We start from the raw sequence: 18,512 nt of genomic DNA, 5'->3' as shown, positions 1-18,512 counted from the left end.
CTGTGAACTTAAAATGCTCTGTCTGAGCATTATACATTTCTCTTTATCGTGCTACAGCTGTTACTAGAAATCCCCATTCTTGGTTCAATGTTCCTGTTTTACTTATTAGCCACAAATATTTGTTGAATGGTTACGACACTGTGAACAGAGTGCAAAGCCAACATCTTCTCCAGAGTAAAAAGGACAGCATAAATCACACAACCAAGTTAATATTTAAAGAACAACAATTTAATTTGGTTTGCAACATTTTCCTAGGAGGATCTTTATTTTCAATGCTATACATGTGAAAATAAGAATGAGCAAGTGGTTTGTTATCTACATGTATAAAAATATAAACATCCTATCAAACATCCGCAGTCACCCTTCACGATATGCATCACTGAAAACCTTAAATTCTAATTAAAAGAACGACTGAGTTTAACAGCTCTTGTAAACGCTACTGCATTTATCTCTAAGTAAATCTACAATGAACAGCTGCAAACCATGTGTGGGGCTCTAGCAGTGTGGCTTTAGATGTTGTCCTTCTGTATAATAATGGGTTAGAGGAGCTATTGCATCCATCCATTCTCTGAGTGCACACCACAGGAGATCATCCAAACTCAGGGACTTGGCCTGGGGCATTTTACCTTTTGAAAACTTGACTGAAATTGCTAATTAACCTTTAAGACATACAGAGTTTTCTGCAGCAAGTCATCAAATGACTGCTGAATTTGTGGCACTGTCATTTCAAACCGAGATTTTAAATATAAAATGAGCAGCCTCGTTGTCTAATACTAATCACACTTAAAAGAGTTTTTAGCACAAACACAAAGATTTTTTCTTTTAAATGATCTATTTACATTTTTATTATATCAACTTTTACTTAAAATTCTGAGAGTTCCTGGGTCATCTGCCATCAAATGGGCCAGCACTCACTGATCAAACTACAGGCATTTTTTGTTAAGAGAGATGCATTCAACCACCTGGAAGTTAAGGTATGATTCACATTCAAGCAAATATGTAATCAATTTCAGTTCTACACTAATGCTGATATTTGCATTCAGTTTTCTGCCATAGAAACAGGTATAAGAAACCAATAAAACATTACCATATTATGTACACAGCATAATATGTAACTGCTCAGCTAGGTATGAAATTTTGTAGCACTAAAGTGATTAAAAAACTAAATGATTCATGTAAAATGTTTATATACTGTATATATATATACATACTAAATCACAAGTTCAATTCAAAACTGCCCCTATTCATAGCTTCTATGATGGATTTCATAAGCTACCAGATTCTTAAAAAAAGAAAGCTATCTAGAACGAACCCGAACACTTTTACTGAAATTTTATACAAAATTTTAAAAAACATACTTCAGAGTTACTTAACAGAAACTAGAAAAAGACACTCATTATTCTTGAGAATGACAATGCACAGACCTAGTAGCTGTGATCAACCTCCTTTCACTTGCAGTATAAAGAAATTATCTCAAAGTAAGGCATAAGACAAACAGGTTTCAATCTGTCTTCAGGTATATTGGCCTCTCACTCTATCTTATTGCTCATCTAACAAGACATGGACATTGCTCTCCACTTAAAAATACTCCATTATACATCTATCTACAGCTGGACAATATTCAGAGCTTTCGCATGTGCATCATCGCTTTAGTCACACTGATAAACAATCTCGTCAATTAAAAAACTCATGGCTATGGAAGTTATTTTCAGTTTTACGCAACTGCAGATGTACTTAGTGAACGACCAAGTGATGCACATGGAGACTGAGTGCTGGAACTCAGTATGTAAGTGGCTATAGCTCTTTTCAAAGGAACTAAGGTTTTAAAAATAAAACCCTACTATGAAATTCTTTGGTTAGACATAAGTGCTAGCAGTATTTCTAAATTTGGGGTTAGAACGATCAACTTGTTAATCAACAGTTTAAAAAAATGCAACGTCAGGCTTCAAATGTTGAATTCTTTCAACACTACACTTAAGATATTTTTCTGTCACCATCTGAACAGAGAACACAGGCTTCAAAATCAGGTGTTAAAGTGCTTTTGTACTCAAACCTTCAGGAATTTATTGGATAGAACTGCTTGACTTTCCCTACTGTGCAAACCACTCTCAGGCTGTAGGTTGCAAAGCAAGCTGTGGCTGTCTTCTACAAGAGAGACTACCAAATAGCATGAACATGACACAACTTTACTTTCTTAAAGGGCAATTTCTCCTGAAGAATACTGTCACCGCCCTAGCTTTCGTAAGGATGGGGCTTAATCCTTTCTAAGAATGAGCTGTGTGGCAGGAGAGATTCTTAGCTCTCAGCAGTCACAGGTAATACTGACATGAAAAACAAGAAACTGTTTCTTAAAAATGTTGCTTCAGCATCAGTTCCATTGGCTTCAAAATTTTACACCACTTAGATGACAAAACTCAAAATAATAAGCAAGGTACTCTTGATTACACTTAAAAAATCTATCTGCTTCCATTCAACATACACACACAATTTCACCATAACAGGAAGTAGGCCCCACCTTCACCATGGCAGTCCGGCTGTTACCCCACCTCAGTCATTTGGAGGATGCTAAGGAAATATGCACTGGATTTTCTATGCATATTGCAGACTTCAAGAGAATTACAAGGACTTCATGCCACCCATGGAAGTTACAATGTACACAGCTTTTTAAGCTCCCAAAGGGCTGTCCCTTGATTCTGCAGACTACAGTTCGATGGTTATCCCAAGAACAGTGCTCCACTGCAGCCTCGCTCTCCTGCTGCGCAGGCCTCGGCCCAGCTCCGCAGCCTGGCAAGTTCAGAGGCTGAGGGAGGGCGGATGGACGCGGATGAATCTGGTCACAAAGACGCTCGCTTCCTGCAAAATTATTCATCTCTACAGGTTAAGTACAAGCAGCAATGCCAGCGTGACAGGCAGCCATCACCGCCACATGGCTATCCTTCACAGGTTGGCATCGCTTTCATGGGAGGGGCCAGAAAACGGACTGCCATAACCTGCTCAAAGACGTAAAATCTCAGTCTGAGTATGGGGATGGGAGAAGACACCTACTAGTTCAACAGAAATCACTGAAAAGCAACTGGTAAAGAGTTCTTTGGCCCCTATACCCCAACCTGACGGCACCGCGTGGAGAAGCAGGGGCTGGGCACACGCACGCCTTCCTGGCCGGGGTGTTTATTCACACCCGTGACCTCTTCCCTCCCCGCTCCCAACACAGCTACCGGGGGGCACGACGGGGGACAGGGCAGCCGGGCCGCGCCGCGGCAGCCAAAGCGGACTGCAGCACGGCGGCTCCCGCCCCCGGGGCCCTCCGGGGCCGCGCGCTGCGGTGAGGCGAGGCGGGAGGCGGCGGGGGAGCCCCGCGGGTGCGAGGGCCGCGCAGCCCCGCGCCGCCGGGCGGGGCTCAGTCCCGGCAGAAGACGTACTCGGTGTAGCTGGTCCAGATCTTGTCGTCGGCGGGACCGCCCTGCTCGGGACCGAAGGCGCAGGTGCCGGTGGAGGAGCAGGCGGCCATGCGGAAGCCGGCCTCGGAGAGGCGGTCGAAGGCTTGCTCGAGGAAGTTGAACTTGAGGTAGTAGCGGGCGGTGTAGCGCTCGGGGGGGCGGTCGGGGTCGCGGCTCTCGTTCAGCGTTTCCCCGAAGACCTCCTTGGCCAGCGCGGTCTTGCCGCACACGGTGATGCGCGCCACCCTCCGGAACTTGGCGTCGGCCTGCGCCTCCCGCCCGATGGTGTAGGAGCCGCGGTAGCCGATGGTGATGTAGCCGGAGCGCCGCCCGCCCGCCCCGTCCAGCGACTGCGAGGGCGTCAGCAGCGGCCCGCCCGAGGGGCTGCGGCTGGCGGTGGGCGACGGCGCGGACGCCGCCGCGGCGCCTCCTTCCGCGGGCTCTGCCTCCAAGCAGCCGAGCAGCGGCGGTTCGTCGGCGCAGAGCGAGCCGTCGCGGTGCAGCGCGGCGGGGCGGGCGGCGGCGGTGGCGGCCCGAGCCTGCGCCAGGCGGCGCGCCAGGTCGGGCAGCTGGAAGTACTCGGCTTCGCGCTGCAGACGGCTGCGCTCGGGGAAGTGCTCGGGCAGCACCAGCTGCAGGTCCCGCAGGTAGTCCAGGATGTAGCGGAAGAGGAAGCCGTCGCGGTCGAGGAAGAAACGGCCCTTGCTGTCCCGGGGCAGTTCGCTGGGCTGCTGCTGCGAGAACATGCGCCAGAGCAGCGAGTCCCGCACCGAGACCACGGTGCAGCGCCGCGTCACGTACACCTGCCCGCCCACGTTCAGCTCCACGATCTCGGGGAAGGCCGACCAGCCGCCCGCCGCCGCTGCCGTCGCCCCGCTCCCCGCCGCCGGCGACACGCCGCCGCCGTTGGGCAGCCCGCGGGCGCTGTCCGCCAGGGCCATGCCGAGGGAGCCCGCCGCGGGCGGGGAGACGCCGCCTTCGTCCTCCTCCTCCTCCTCCTCCCTCTTGCCGCCGCCGGCAGGTGCCGCAGGGCCGCTGCCCGCCGGAGCCCCCGCCCCGTCGGTGCGTGGAGCCGGGCGGCCGCACTACAGACCGGGCGCCTCCGTCGGGCTACGAGCGGAGCGCCCCGGCGGCGGCGGGGCCGCGTTTATGTACGCGGCCGCAGCCGGCGGGAGGCGGGGGAGGCCGGCGGGAGGCAGAGCCGAGCGCGCGGGGAGGGGACGGCGGCGGCTCGGCACTGACGCAGGGTCCCCGGCCCCCGCCCCGTCCTGCCCTGCCCTGCCTTTCCCTGAGGCCCGGCGCCGGGTGTTGCGGAGAAGGGGGGAGCGCGGTTCCGCTCCTTCTGCCCTCGGCCGCTGTTCGTGAGGAACGCACCGGGAGTGGCGGTGCGGAGACTCTACCGTGGCACCCGTGTGTGTGTCGGGGGGAGTACAGGTGTCACCGGGTGGCCTTACAGCTGAGATGTGATTGGGAGTTATTGGGTATGTTAGGAAACATAAGCGCCTATTTAGAATGTAGCGGCAGGGAGCATTTAAATTATGTTTCGGGGCTTTGCTTGAATTTCTTCCACCTTTCTTTTTCTTTACGAGCGACAGCATTGAGCTGCCGTTGTGGTGTGCTCGGTTTCTCTCCTTGGGGTGTCCACTCGTGCCCATTTGCTCAAGAGCAGCTGGAGGGACAGGAGGGAGCGCTTTCCAAGGTCTGTTGTGCTACAAACAACAAATCCATTGAACGAGAAATCAGATGGTGCAGAGCCAGGCGTTAAAATTACTTTGAAAATGGAGAAATGGAGGAGGAAGGAAAGGCAAGCTAGTTCTCAGAAAGCGAGGTAAGTTTGCCACAGAGAAGAGGAAGAAGGGAGGGAGTTGAGAAATAAGAGTTTTGCAGAGGGAGCAGATGACAAGAACAGGGAGGTGAGGCAGGGCATGGGGTGAGCTTGAGTCACTCAGGAGCCTCAACAGTTCAGTTGGAAAGGACTAAGAATAAGGCAGCAGAGAACACTGCATTTTCCAAATGGAAAAACAGGCTGCCAGCACACAGACCACCATGTGTTTTCATTTGTGGGAGCAAAATGGCACAGTAGGTTAATCTGATATTTTGCTGATGTGTTGTAACTAAGGACTTGGTTCATTCTTCCTTTTTATTTTTTATTCTTTTTTGAGAGAGGAGTAGAATTGGGGTTAAAACTGTAGTTTAGTGAAGATCAGGGGAAGTACAAGAAGCCTGAAAGAGTTTGGTTTACTATCCATTTGAATACACAAGTTTGTCACTACAGACAAAAAGAAAAATAATGTCACTTATCCACTAGCCCAGAGGGAATCTTTGTTTTGTCTTATGCTATTTTAGAGTCAACTCACTAGACTAAAACACATGAAAATATCACACTGTGGTTTGCTGGTAGGAGCTTCATGGGGTTACTTTTGCCTCTGTTCCTTTATGTGGTGTTTCCCCCCAGCATCACCCTGCTCCCGGCCATCCTTAGTAGGAAGCCACTTCAGGAGCCTCCCACAGATGCATATTTTAAATTCAGCTTCCCTTGTGTGGGCTCTGCTAAGAGCACTGTGCACCCAGGAGATGAGATCATGTGATGCTCGTGAGGGCAATTATTCACTGCACAATTTTCAGTGGAAGATTCTATATATGCCAGCAGGATGCCTTGCAGATGCTTCGGTGTAAAAAAATAGGATGTTTAATTCATCTGCTATTTAAGCAAGCTGACCACAGAATCATAGAATCATGGAATGGCTTGGGTTGGATGGAACCTCAAAGCTGATCCAGTTCCAATCCCCAGCCATGGGCAGGGTTGCCATCCAGCAGGTCAGACTGCCCAGGGCTCCCAGGCTGCCGTGGTTGTCTCTGAGATAGCTGTCATTCTTTGGGCTGAAGGATGAACCCAGGACTGAAATACCAGTTTTGAAGCAACTACTTCTCAAAACTACTGTTCTCTCTGGGCATCTCCTGCGGCTTTATGCAAGAGAGGATGCTTTGCCTGACTGCAAGGCTGTGGTTATTGTAACATCCGACAGTTGTTTCTTTTCTAATTTCACCAAATTTTAAAATAGTTTTTTCTCCATTTCCCATCTCTTTTTACTTGGCTATATTTATCTCCAATGACGAGAACTGGACTTCATCCAGTGGTATTAAAATGGATGAATGTATCAACTATTTTCATGTGCGTGTCAGTCACTAGGTTGCATAACGCAGCTATAACCTCTGTGTTTTATTCTCGTTTTGTGTGGGAGACTCGGTGAGGTACTGGTACTGGTACATTCAGGGGTGCCACAGAGCTCCATGGCAGACATATGACTAGTAAAGGGAGATTTTGAGATCTGGTGGACACATTAAGCTTTATGATGGGAAATGTGAATTTCCTTAACTCTGTTGGTACCATGACAATTCTGAGAATGAGTTGCTTCAGATAAGGCACTCACAGCATTTGCTGTTAGCTGTCAACTGGGACGAGCTATGCTTTGGATGCCTTCTGTCCTAACAGTGGGATCCGTTTTTCTTTTGGCATTTTTGAGTTTAGACTGTTGTTCTTTTTTGGATGGGTGCTTTTGTTGAGTCAGTGCTTAAAAGAAGGTTTCCATCACGGCTGCCAGTGGCACCATGCTGGGATGAAGAACGAGCCTGGTTTTTGCAGTGTGAGTACAACAGCCACAGGAGTAATCTGGTTCAGATGCCCTCGAGCAGGAAGTGTAAAAATTCCTTCTCAAACCGTAGAGGAAGGGCAGCACCTAGCGGAAGTGAACCATATTGCAGTTAATAAATGGAAAGGGCTCCGAAGTGTTGCTTACATGACCCAAATACCCGATTTAGAGAAATCATAGAATCCGTTTGAGCTGGAAGGGACCTTCAAGGACCGTAGTCCCCTGCAATGAACAGAGACATATGCAGCTAGATCATGTTGCTCAGAGCCTTTTAGTCACAGAAAGTAGAAGTAAATATTACTATATTCACATTCTTCCTAGGACACTTGACAAAGCAAGAACACATTTTATCCCTCTTCAGAACTAAAAGTTGTGGTTTGCAGTTATGTCTAATAAGATATGATTGAATTGTTTTAGAGTTCATTACTGAATTCAGTAAAATATTTAATCTCCTGCGTAAAAATAACAAAAGGACTACTGATCTGAACCTATGGTTCAGCTTTGCTCATTTAAGCCTCACAATCTTGCTTTGAGGATGCAAGAAAAAGAATATTGTTAGTTAGCTGCAACTGCATATCCTAGGAAGTCCATCTCCTATGAAAATGTTCAAGTGTGAGTGACATTGAAGGAAGAATCAGAATAATTCAGGTTGGAAGAGACCTCAGGAGATGATCAAGTGTCAAAACACTCAGCTCTGCCAGAGGGATATAGGACAGTTATGTCATTTTATAATGTGTAGCAGTGTGATATTTTACATGCACAACATGTGCAAGTTTTCTCCTGTGCCAAATTACTCACAGTCCCTGTGGAGCAGTTCTAAGTCACTGTTCTTTCTATGAGACTTGGCTCTCAGAAATTAATTTTCGATATTTCAGTGAAATATTTCATTCACATGTACAAGTCTTCCCTTGGCAATTTTACTTTCTGTGAATACATAGCATTCTGACCCAGCTTCTACCACAGTACTGACAGAAAGACAGTCAGACCTTTGCAAACACGAGTGGAAGCTACATCAATCTTCTACATCAGCCATCAGCATGGATCAGCAGCCTTACACTCTGTCCTAGAATCTGACGGCATGAGGATTCAATAGAAGAGTTTCTTCTAGTAGGGAAAATGTAACTCATTATCTGTTTTTTTTTTTTTTAACACAACTAATTAGGATATCAAAAACAACCTCTACTCCCACTTGCCTGCCTTTCTGTAGGGTCTGTCAGGCTTCAGAATAGCTTTTAGTGAGAAAAAGCATTTGCGAATGGTAAATGCAAGAGAGTAGGGTGCTGGCAGTCCTTCTTATTACTGAAGGCCCCAGGGTAGGAACTGAAGTCAGGAGTCAAGGCTCAGACAAGGTTGGGTTGTGCTTCAAACCCAGAAGACAAATCTCGGAGGAGGCTATAATCAAAAGACAGAAGTGCTGGTTTGCAAAGGAACCAGTGAAGATCTGACCTTAAGTCTGTTCCTCTGAGAAGCTAATCACAAGGGGAGCGTCACTCCTGGGCATGAAATCTATACAAGAGAAAATACTTTTTAAGAAACTTTTTAAAAGTTAGAGGTTTGGCTTAAATCCCTTTCTTATTTATGAAACTGTATTTTAACAGAGGAATTCAAAATGTATTCTTGAAAAATAAGTAATTAATAATAAAGATAGTGGTGACTGTGTTTCAGACTTACATGTTCCATTTAGCTGTGGTTATTGGTGTGTTTTTTGGTAATCTAACTTTTCAAAATGATACTTGTGGTCAGTGCACAATAAGGAATTCATTTGCTTTGGCTTTTTGCCACTATGTACCAAATGTAAACTGGAATGGTTCACTTGAACAGACTCAGAAAAATGAATGTTTTTCTTTGTTCTCTTTGCATCTTTTCCTGTTGAAATTGATGTAAAATTCCTATTACATTTAATGGAAGAAATGCTGTTATCCTCACCAGGGATGCTTACCGCATCCATTAAAGAAGGAGGGAAAGAAAGTCCCTAGGTGGGAACCCACAGCAGGCACTCCATGAGTTGGTGACTGACAAATATGCATGCTATTTTTTGTCCTACCTAAGCTTGTGTCTTCGGATGCGGAATTGAGTGTGTTGATGTCACACCCTGCTAGTTTCACAGTCCATCTAAACTAACGAGAAATATTAAACTGGCAGGGAGGGAACGGCTTGACAAAGCTTATTTAGCATGCTAATGTTCATTCAGGGTGTCAGTCCTGAAGGATGCTTTGAATGTGGCAGAGGTGGGCCCAGCTTTTTCCTGGGTTCTGTGATTAAGCATCTGTCCACCAGACTTCATCTCCTCTGACACAGACTGAAATGAAATTAATGAAGTCTCATTAGAGACTCAGTGTTCACCTTCCTACCTGAAAGATGAAAGTCAGAATTTAAATGCATTAAAAAAAAAAAAAAAAAAAAAAAGAAGACTCTTTATTGTTAGGATGCCCAAACTGGTTTCTGCCTCTTAGGCCTCAGAGTACAGGCCCTCCTGCTTGGTATGCAGCTCCAAAAGGTTTTCACTGCTCAAAATGTCCTGGAAAATAGCCATTCACTCAGGATCTTACTGAACACACATCACTTATGGCCATAACCAGCATTCATGTCAATGGAAACATCTGTGAGTGAAGGCTGTGAGCAGACCCTCTCTTAGCTCCTGCAGGCAGTGTGTCTCAGTTGTGTGGCCATGCCAGGAGGAGCTGGTGGGCCTCCTGCTTGCTCACACCGTCTCTGACCCAGTGTAAACTAATGTTGTAGTGAGAACATTTCATTTGAGAGGGAAGATGCTTTGCCTGCTGAACATCTCAGCCTAGCAAGTGAATTAGCAGGTCAGCATCTGCTAGAACTAAAGTTGAGCTTGCCAGAACACTTCATTCATGAAGTGCCAGCCCTCATCCTCAGCAGTGTTTCCAAGCTTCCTCTATCATTTGTGCTCTTAACTCCTTATGTGCTGCAGAACCCAACCTGATTTTCAGCTTAGGCTGAGTTTTGTTTCTTGAAGCTGAGCTAGAAGGTTGGAATCAACTTCATCAGGCAGAGTTGACTGTTCCCTAGCTTCCTGATGGCCCATGATAATGAGATGTTACTGCACAAAGTAATGAAAAACAGTGTTTCTTACCTGTAAATTAAAACTGTAGTCCATTTGGAAGTAGGACTGACAAAGCTGTCTTCTTTCTGAGGGAACTTTATGTATTTTGCTCTGTAGCTGGAGACGCTAAAATGGGATTCAGTTACTCTGTCTAGGAAATTCCGAATGTGCTTTCCTGTTCCAAGTTTACATGGAGGAATTATCACTCTGCTTTGTAGGGATTTCTTGTAAGATATTATCTATCTACAACATCTGTGATTTTCAGTCATGTCAATAAGTTTAACTAACACCTTATTGCTAAAAATTAACATATTGATAGAGCAAGTGTCAGATGGTTAGGACATTTCAGAAATATATGGAATGAAAAATCAGTGTTCGGATTTAATGAAGTTTTAAATAAGCAAGTATCTAAATTCTCAAGCAAATCACACCACACTTAATTCTAGCAGTTTGCAGACTCTTTAAGCCCTTGAGGAATACAGGAATTCAATTTTTAAGAAGCTCTCCTCTTTGTATTGTAGAATCCTGGAATATCCTGAATTGGAAGAGACTCAGAAAGACCATCAAGTCCTACTCCTGTATTCGGCTTATCAAATTATCCTGTCTTATCAAATGAAAAACAATATCCAACATCATTCATTGCTGACATGCCCATTAGAGGGATGTCCTGGACACTGATAAGACCTGGACAATACCATACAAAGTTTACAAAGGTAAACTTTATGGTGCTATACAACATTTTGACTCCAAGTCAAAATATTTTTCCCTGAATGACTTTGCCATGAATCTCAACAGGAAAGGAACACGAGGATACTGAGATTACAATGCAGCATAAATTTTATTGAATCTAAAGAAGGAATCAAAGCATGCATAGTTTAAAGCTGCTACAAAAGCAGCTGGTAAACAGATTGGCAGTCAGCTTGCAAACTTTGCCACAATAGGATGCATGTTTTCCTCCCTCACGTGGCGAGAGGAAGAAGTGGGGCCCTCTCAGCTTGCTTCAGGATGAATCCATGGCAGAGGACAGCATGAGACAACAAAGACTTGTGATGATGAGAAGAAAGCAGGAGAAGAAGACGTCTGCTGGCTGTGTTTCCAGTCAGCACAGGCTGGCACCCTGGCTTCCCTCTCTGCTTTGCAGGAGGGCAGGAGGATGCCTATCCCATCTGGAAACCCTGGCCAGCAGCTACATCCTCAGTCTGGTGCCTGGCTTCAAGCATCACTGGGATGCGCTCAGAGGATGTCCACCCCAGCTTTAGCAGGGCAGGCACCTCCTTCCAGAGAGCCGGCCACCCAGGCCAGAGAAGCCAAAGCCCCCAGAAGAGATAGGCACTCCCTCCTGGCTAAGGATGCTGCCAACAGCAGCAGAGGTGCTGGATCCCACAGCAGTGTTCTGGGGGAAGGAGCTGAGGATGGGACCTGGCAGGGTCACCACCACAGGAGAGGGCTGGATCACCACACGGGAGTCCTGGCACTGCCGCACACAGGGCTCGTTGCAGCTGTTGGCCAGCGGGGTCGGGCCACAGGGACGGCACAGATCGAAGCAGGACATGGCTGTGGGATGGAGGTGTACCTAGGAGAAAGGGCAGGCAAAGCACAGGCAGTGTGAGCAGCAGCCTGGTGGCCTGCTCACCAAGAGAGGAGGTACGGGCTGTGGAGCAGGAAGAGGCCCCTTCACTGACAGCCCAAGGTCTTCTTCCACCTCCCCTGACTCTGGCAAGCAGAACAGAGCTGGTAGGAGCACCACCAAGGAATAAGACTCACACCAAGGCTGGAAAAGAGTCAAAGACTCAGTGGAGGTCAGAGGAGAAAGAAGAGAAACAGAGAAAGAGACAATGACAAGAAGAGCACTGCTGCTTACCTTGTTCACCAAGAAGGAGAAGGCAAGAGAAGTGGATGAGGGAGCATGGTGTTGGACAGGCTTTTATACTGCTCAGAACTGCCCATAGGTCGAAAGGCACCCTTTGCACATACATTATATATAACAACAAGCTCATCTTGCATGCAAAACACCACAATTAAAGAAATTTGTGTCTTTTTTTTCTGTTCCCTTCAATGTTCCCTTTTCATTTCTGTGTAGGACATGCCCAGTCTGCCACTAAGTCTCCTTTCAAGTGACAGGATTAGAGGCCAAAACATTTCCTGGAGACATGACACGTCAGCATGAGCAGATGATGCAGCCAGTGATGAGCACTGTGTAACCTCAGGAGGGAACAGCAGCCTCCTACCCTCTGGGGCCTTGCTTCAGTGCTTGTCTTTATGGTTGGGACAGGTCTCCTCCTAACCCTGAAGCTTCATCTGTACTTCCACATGGGAGGGACGGTATCATCAATCATTTTCCCTAACACTATAATAAAATCTTAGATTACAGAATGACTTAGTTTGGAAGGCACCTTTAAAGATCATCTAGTCCAACCCCCTGCCACGAGCTGAGACATATTGCAGCAGATCTGGTTATTCATAAGCCGTCTAACCTTACTTTGAACGTTCCCAATGCCGGGGCATCCACAACTTCTCTGCACAACCTGTTCTAAGTGTCTAATAAAAGAATCTTCAGATCCCTTTTGCATACCTGCAAACTGTTGGCAAAATAAAGATCACTCTGACTTTTGAATACAAATCTGGTGGCTTGAGTAGTAAAACTCAGAAATTGTCTTTCCCATATCTACCACGAGACAACTGCAGAAGTATATGCTATACATTTTTTCTAGCTTGAAAAAGGTTGCAGCCATTAAAGGGACCTGATCGTTTTCACCTTATAATTTTTCATGTGTGTTGCATATATGTGCTTTTTGCGAACCTGCTACCCTGAAATAATTGAGTGCTTTCATTGTTATTGTTTACATTTTTTTAATACAAAGTCTTGATTGTGGAGAACCAATTCCCTTAAATATAATCTTTTCAAATAAAATGAGGAAAAAAAAAACCCAAGCATCTGTTCATCTCTGAGGGGTTAAATCACATAGAAAGAGGCTGGGATTGTAGAATGGATCTCAGTGAAGGGGAAGCTTATCTGAGAGGCAGAAGCATAAATCCTGCAGTCAGAGTGACAAAGAAGCTTCCAGAATAAGAAAAGATCTCTTTGTAAATCAAAACTCTCTGATGACTGGCAGTCCAAAAAGTAAAAAGAATACATGTAAATTGCCAAGCATAAAACTTGTTGTAGGGGAAAAGGAGAAAGGAAAAAATGAAATACAGCTAAGAAAAAGCAAAATAAATACAGAGGGGATTGATAGCAGTTCTTTCTGGATTTTATGAGCCTTGAACTGCATATTGTCAGTGTTCTAGAGTTACAGTAATTACACAGCCTTGTCTTTAATACTGTGTATAGATTATAACTGTGGTTATTCAGACCTGTTTTATATTGGAATAACTTTAAAGGGTAAATATTCACCAGTAACCTATGCATGTGATCTCTCTTCTTGATATCTCAGTCTGTATCCTCAGGTTAAGGCTGATGTGGCTGTCCCCTCAACTTGTAATAAAAAAATAATGATGTTCAGGTCACTGCCATTTGACAACAGTAGATTTACTAAGTTATGTTTTGTTTACTTTTTCCACATATTTTACATTCTTGTTTTTAATGTACTGGTACACTTTTTTCCATCAGCCAAAGCAAATATATTTGTTTTGTATTTTGTTTTTATTTTTTTCACTTTGCAATGGAAAAAAATGTTTCAGAAGCCATAGGAGGTGCTTACATACAGCCCTAAGTACTCTATAAGTTCAAGAGGACAGATTGCGAACGTTGCTAAATTAAGTATGCATCACACATCAAAAAGAGGGGTCAGGGCTGGAGGAGCAGAGGACTGGAGTGAGAATGGTCTTGTGTTAGCTATACAAAGGAAGAATACCAGTAACTGCATTTAGCCTCAGTAACCATAACCCATAGGAGCTCTTCAGAAGTGAACTGGATACATTCAAGTGATATCTTTAGTGTACAGGTTGGGAAGCTTCAATTTCATAAATACTTGCTATAGTGATGGGTATCCTGTAAAATTGATATTATAGCCACAGCCTACTTTTTTACTGCTTACCAGAATTCTTTTCTTTTGCATAACTTCCCTTTTTCTATCCACTGAGCATCATAAGTCTGAGAATCATGTCTGTATGCCAAAACACTCTTCTGCTTCTCTCCCATTCTATAAGCTGCAATGTGTGCTTATTATAAGCTAAACTGTTTGAATTTGCACCAGAAAAGGGAGGGAGCACATCACCAGGCACTTGGGTCAGTCAGCATTTCTCTGACATTCTGAAGAGTTTCCAAGCATTAAGAATGACAGAAGGTAGTGGTAGAGAAGGGCTCAGGTTCATACGCTTGAATGACTTACAATCACAGACCCTGTAAGGAACAGATGAATGGGCTTACAGAGCAGTATTAACACACATTGAGTAGATAAGCCATGGGCAGCTTGACTTGCCAAGCAAGGATGATCCTGATTCAAAGCATTGGAAGAGAAAGTATGAACAGGCTGTAATGCCACACTGCGTATCAAGTGTTCTGACTAATGGGAAAAGCTGTTTTCTTTAGAATCTAGCATAAAGAAGAGTTGTTCTAAAATTCAGAAAGAAAATCCTTCCTGGTGGAATCCATGTGCAAATATAAACATGAAAGTTGACATTTTGGCCCCTCTCAAGTCAGAGGCAAAATTTCCTGAGGTTTCAGCCAGGATTTGCCCCTCAGGAATCCTAGACCCTGGAGATAAGAGGAAGAGTCTGAGGAATGGAAAGCTTCCCTAGGGTTCAAGAAGATGCATCTAGCCAAAATCATCACACAAATCCACAGGCCTCAGTGGGATGTACCCATGAGTGCTGAGGGAGCTGGCAGAGGGGATTGCTGAACTCTCTATCATCTTTAAAAGATTTTGGTGAATGGGAGAGGTGCTTGAAGACTGAAGGATAGCATACGAAGTTCCATAAGAACATGCGGAAGAACTTCTTTATGATAAAGGTGACAGAGCACTGGAACAGGTTGAACAGAGAGGTTGTGGAGTCTCCTGCTATGGAGATATTCAAGACCTGTCTGTACACCTACCTGTGCGACCTACTGTAGGGCACCTGCTTTAGCAGCGGGGTTGGACTCAATGATCTCTTGAGGTCCCTTCCAACAGTTGCAATTATGTGATTCTGTGATTTCACCTGCAGTGCCTGATCACATGCATCCTATGCATGCCTTTTCATATACATTTATTTATTTCATCAAAGCATTTCTGAGGTGAAGGTGTGAAAAATCAATTTTCTCAAAAGTATGTTGGCTTTCCTTCAGATTGTACTTGTGCATCATTGTCAGAGAAAATCACCATCACTTTTGTGCTTCCTGAAAACTTTCACAACTAACTCATTAAAACATAAACTCTAGTGAAATTATCTAATTGTGTCTCATCTAAAGCTCCAGGGCCACCAGGTTTTCTTCATAAAATCCTTGCATAGTGTCTTCAGCACTGACTTTACAGCGATCATAGACCTGCCCTTCACTAGTCCTATCTGTAGTGACCAGGTTAATACTGATGAACTGTGTCTCTTGCTAGCCTCATCTGCCATCTCATTAGTCACTATCAGTTTATGTCAGTGGCATACTGTTGTAGAACTATGAATATTGCAATGGCTTCTATTATCACCTTAAAACATTAACTCTGTGGGCACATTTCTAATGTTCACCAAGGACAAGATTTCCAAGATTCCAGCTATTATCAGTCTGCCATTGCCCATGATACCTTTAATTAAGGACAGCATTGTTATTGTAAAGCCTTAATCTGGTGAGATGCTGATTGCCTGCATTTTCACTAAATTGCTAATGAAACTCTTTCAGTTGAACCAGCCAAAGATAACAGCATCAAAGGATGTGATTAAGCTGTGAAACAAGTGGCAAGATGGCTTGTTTATTTTTTCGAAACTGTGACAGCACATTAATTACAGCTTATTTTATTCCCTTCTGTTTTGCAAAGTCGACAGTTGCCTTTATTTCTTTTTAATTATTAATTTTCACTTTTTAATTAATTTGCAGTAAATGCACTATCGTGGGAAATGCCAACTTTAACTACCCATGCTGCGGTTCCCCTGATGGAAGTGAGACCCGTGCCCTGGGAGCAGCAGGTGGCAGTGCTGTCTCTGCTCGCAGCTTTCGGGCGCTGCAGTGCCGCAGCCGAAGGAAGCCATTTCGTGAGCCGTGCGTTCTTCAAGCAGAGGCGCTTTTGTTTACAGGCAGTGCCAACTCATCAGGGTGCTTGGAAATTACCCTCCAGATTCTGAATAGCATCATTCTCTGTGTGAAATTCCTCCAGTCTTATTTATAGTGTTTGCTCCTGCATATGTAGCGAGGAGTGTGACTCCTGATTACTTGAATTTTTAACCCAACATTTATCCGTCTGATGAACTGTGTATACTTACTGATGCTATTGGCAGCCCTCACTGAAAGGAGAAATCACCATCTGTTTCTAGAGCTTAAAGAAATTTACCACTGTTATGCAAGTAAAAACTTGTTCTGGAAATTGTTCCAGAATCACTTAGTTAATTAGCAGTCACCTTTAGTTCATCTCTTCTATCAGCAGTCCATATAGCAGCAGTGTTGTGGGCAAGAACAAAAACTCTGAATGCACTAATGCCTCACCAAGTGACTAGAAAGCTGCCAGAAAGGCAGCAGTCCGGATGCTTACCTTGCCTTGCCTTGCCTTCTCCAGCTCCACAAGCTCTGCTTGTAGCCTGTGGCTTTGAGGCCAAGTGGCAGTGGCTACCTCATATCCACTCTGCTTACATTTTGAAAGCCATTTGTCTTGCAGAGAGAGCAGGAAGTGCTTCAACACAACACCAAAACAGGAGGAAAATTAAGCAGTGTAGATAATCGTGGGTTCAAATCTAGAGCTCCTCCCCTCTTAACTTTTTCTATTTTGCTACCAGCCAAGTGTGAGATGGAGGAAAAAGGGAGTAGAGACATGATGACAGCACCTACCTTAGCTTGTTCTAGAACTCTGGGGAAAGGATCCAGTTTATGCAAACATGTGTTGGGAGGGAGCGACAATACCAAGTTTCTGTGATGATTGTGATGAGGTTCATCAATCAAGCAGGTTTTTTTTTTCTTCTGTTTTTTGGGCCATATTTTGAATAACCAAAACAAATGCAAATGCAGTAAAAACATGAAGTGTCTGAGTAGCCTGGGCTGTAACTCTGTTATCCTCAGGGGCCTTGCATAGAGGTTGAAGTAGGCTTCTGGAGTTCAAGGGAAGTGAAATAGAAGGCCCATGCAGAAACTGGGAGAATAAGTAAAATATTTTTTTCTTTGAAAGGGTGAGATGTGAATCACTGAGGTCAGCTGTTCCAAGACCAGCTAAACCTAGATGCCTACACAGTCACCAAAGCATTTCTATAATCTTCTTTATTATTTACATATGCATTTGGTTTCGTCTTTAGTTTGGACTCCTTAAGTAGGACATCTGAGTTCCTGATGGGTATTAGATTTGACACTATGTAACCAAAATAAAGAAAATCCCTGGCCTTTTAACATTAGACTCTGAGAAAGCACGACTGTAAATGAGAAACACTTGCCATTTACCTGTAAGACTAATTTTAAAATTTATTCGTGTAAGTAAGGGTGCCTGGTGAGCTGCATTTTTCAGAAGAAGTTTGGATGTGAAGTGGTATTTTGGTAAATCAGCGGAGGAAGTTGTTCCTCTGGTAAGGACAGGCAGAAGCGCAGAAAGGAAATAGAAAGCTATAGTGTCAGCATCAAGACAGAGGGTAGAGTGCTGGTGCATGGCCCTGCTTTGGACAAAGAAGATGGAATGTTCATCTTCTTTGTCTAGCAGTGCGGAAAGAAAAAGGGTCAGCACAGATCAGTGTTAATTGAATGAAAAGAAATTAATTAACACTCTCCATATCCCTCTGCACATAGACTTAGAGGAGCTGCAGACCCCTGCTCAGGGTTTTCTGTTGGCACTTTGTTCATTCCTACACTATGTATCAGGCTTCCTCATCCTTCCCACTGAATTAGCCATACATCTCTTGTCAGTCAGGCAGTCACAACCATGTATCACTGCTGAATCAGGATCACAATGGCTTTAACAAGTGACTGACAGAAGAATCTCAGAGCAAAAAGAAGCCTGAAGCCCAACAGGGAGAAACATATGAGGGTCCCTCATCAGGTGGAGGAACTGATTATTCTGTGATGTATATGCAAACTGCAGCATTCTCACACACAAACAGAAAGAAGATGCTAATGTTAAGGGGCAGAATGAGGGCCAAGGGAAAAAATAAATGATGGTACATGTCACAAGAGGTTGTCAGCACAGCCTTCTGCTGAATTAGTTCACAGAGGCAGTGAAGTCTTTTGAAGTTTCCTTTCCCTCTCTAATCAGTCCCATT

At 44.7% G+C, this 18,512-nt stretch overlaps 2 protein-coding genes across 2 annotated transcripts; both read right to left on the bottom strand.

Moving 5' to 3' along the window:
• Nucleotides 1-206: 206 nt before the first annotated feature.
• KCTD12 (potassium channel tetramerization domain containing 12) lies at nt 207-4,584 on the bottom strand. The gene has a single exon (XM_031608622.2). The coding sequence runs from the start codon at nt 4,376-4,378 to the stop codon at nt 3,398-3,400; it is 981 nt and encodes a 326-aa protein (XP_031464482.1). The 5' UTR covers nt 4,379-4,584; the 3' UTR covers nt 207-3,397.
• A 6,828-nt stretch (nt 4,585-11,412) lies between these two features.
• LOC116238816 (feather keratin 1-like) lies at nt 11,413-17,131 on the bottom strand. Its single transcript, XM_090130605.1, has 2 exons — nt 16,811-17,131; nt 11,413-11,730 (listed from the first exon to the last, which is right to left on the bottom strand). Exon 2 carries the CDS (start codon nt 11,707-11,709, stop codon nt 11,413-11,415), a length of 297 nt encoding a protein of 98 aa, XP_089986731.1. The 5' UTR covers nt 11,710-11,730; nt 16,811-17,131.
• Nucleotides 17,132-18,512: the final 1,381 nt, after the last annotated feature.

Source organism: Phasianus colchicus, chromosome 1 (assembly GCF_987193195.1).
Source record: "Phasianus colchicus chromosome 1, bPhaCol1.hap1.1, whole genome shotgun sequence".
Taxonomy (NCBI): Eukaryota; Metazoa; Chordata; class Aves; order Galliformes; family Phasianidae; genus Phasianus; species Phasianus colchicus.
Note: the sequence above shows the minus strand (reverse complement) of the source record. Positions and strands in the feature narration are given on the sequence as shown.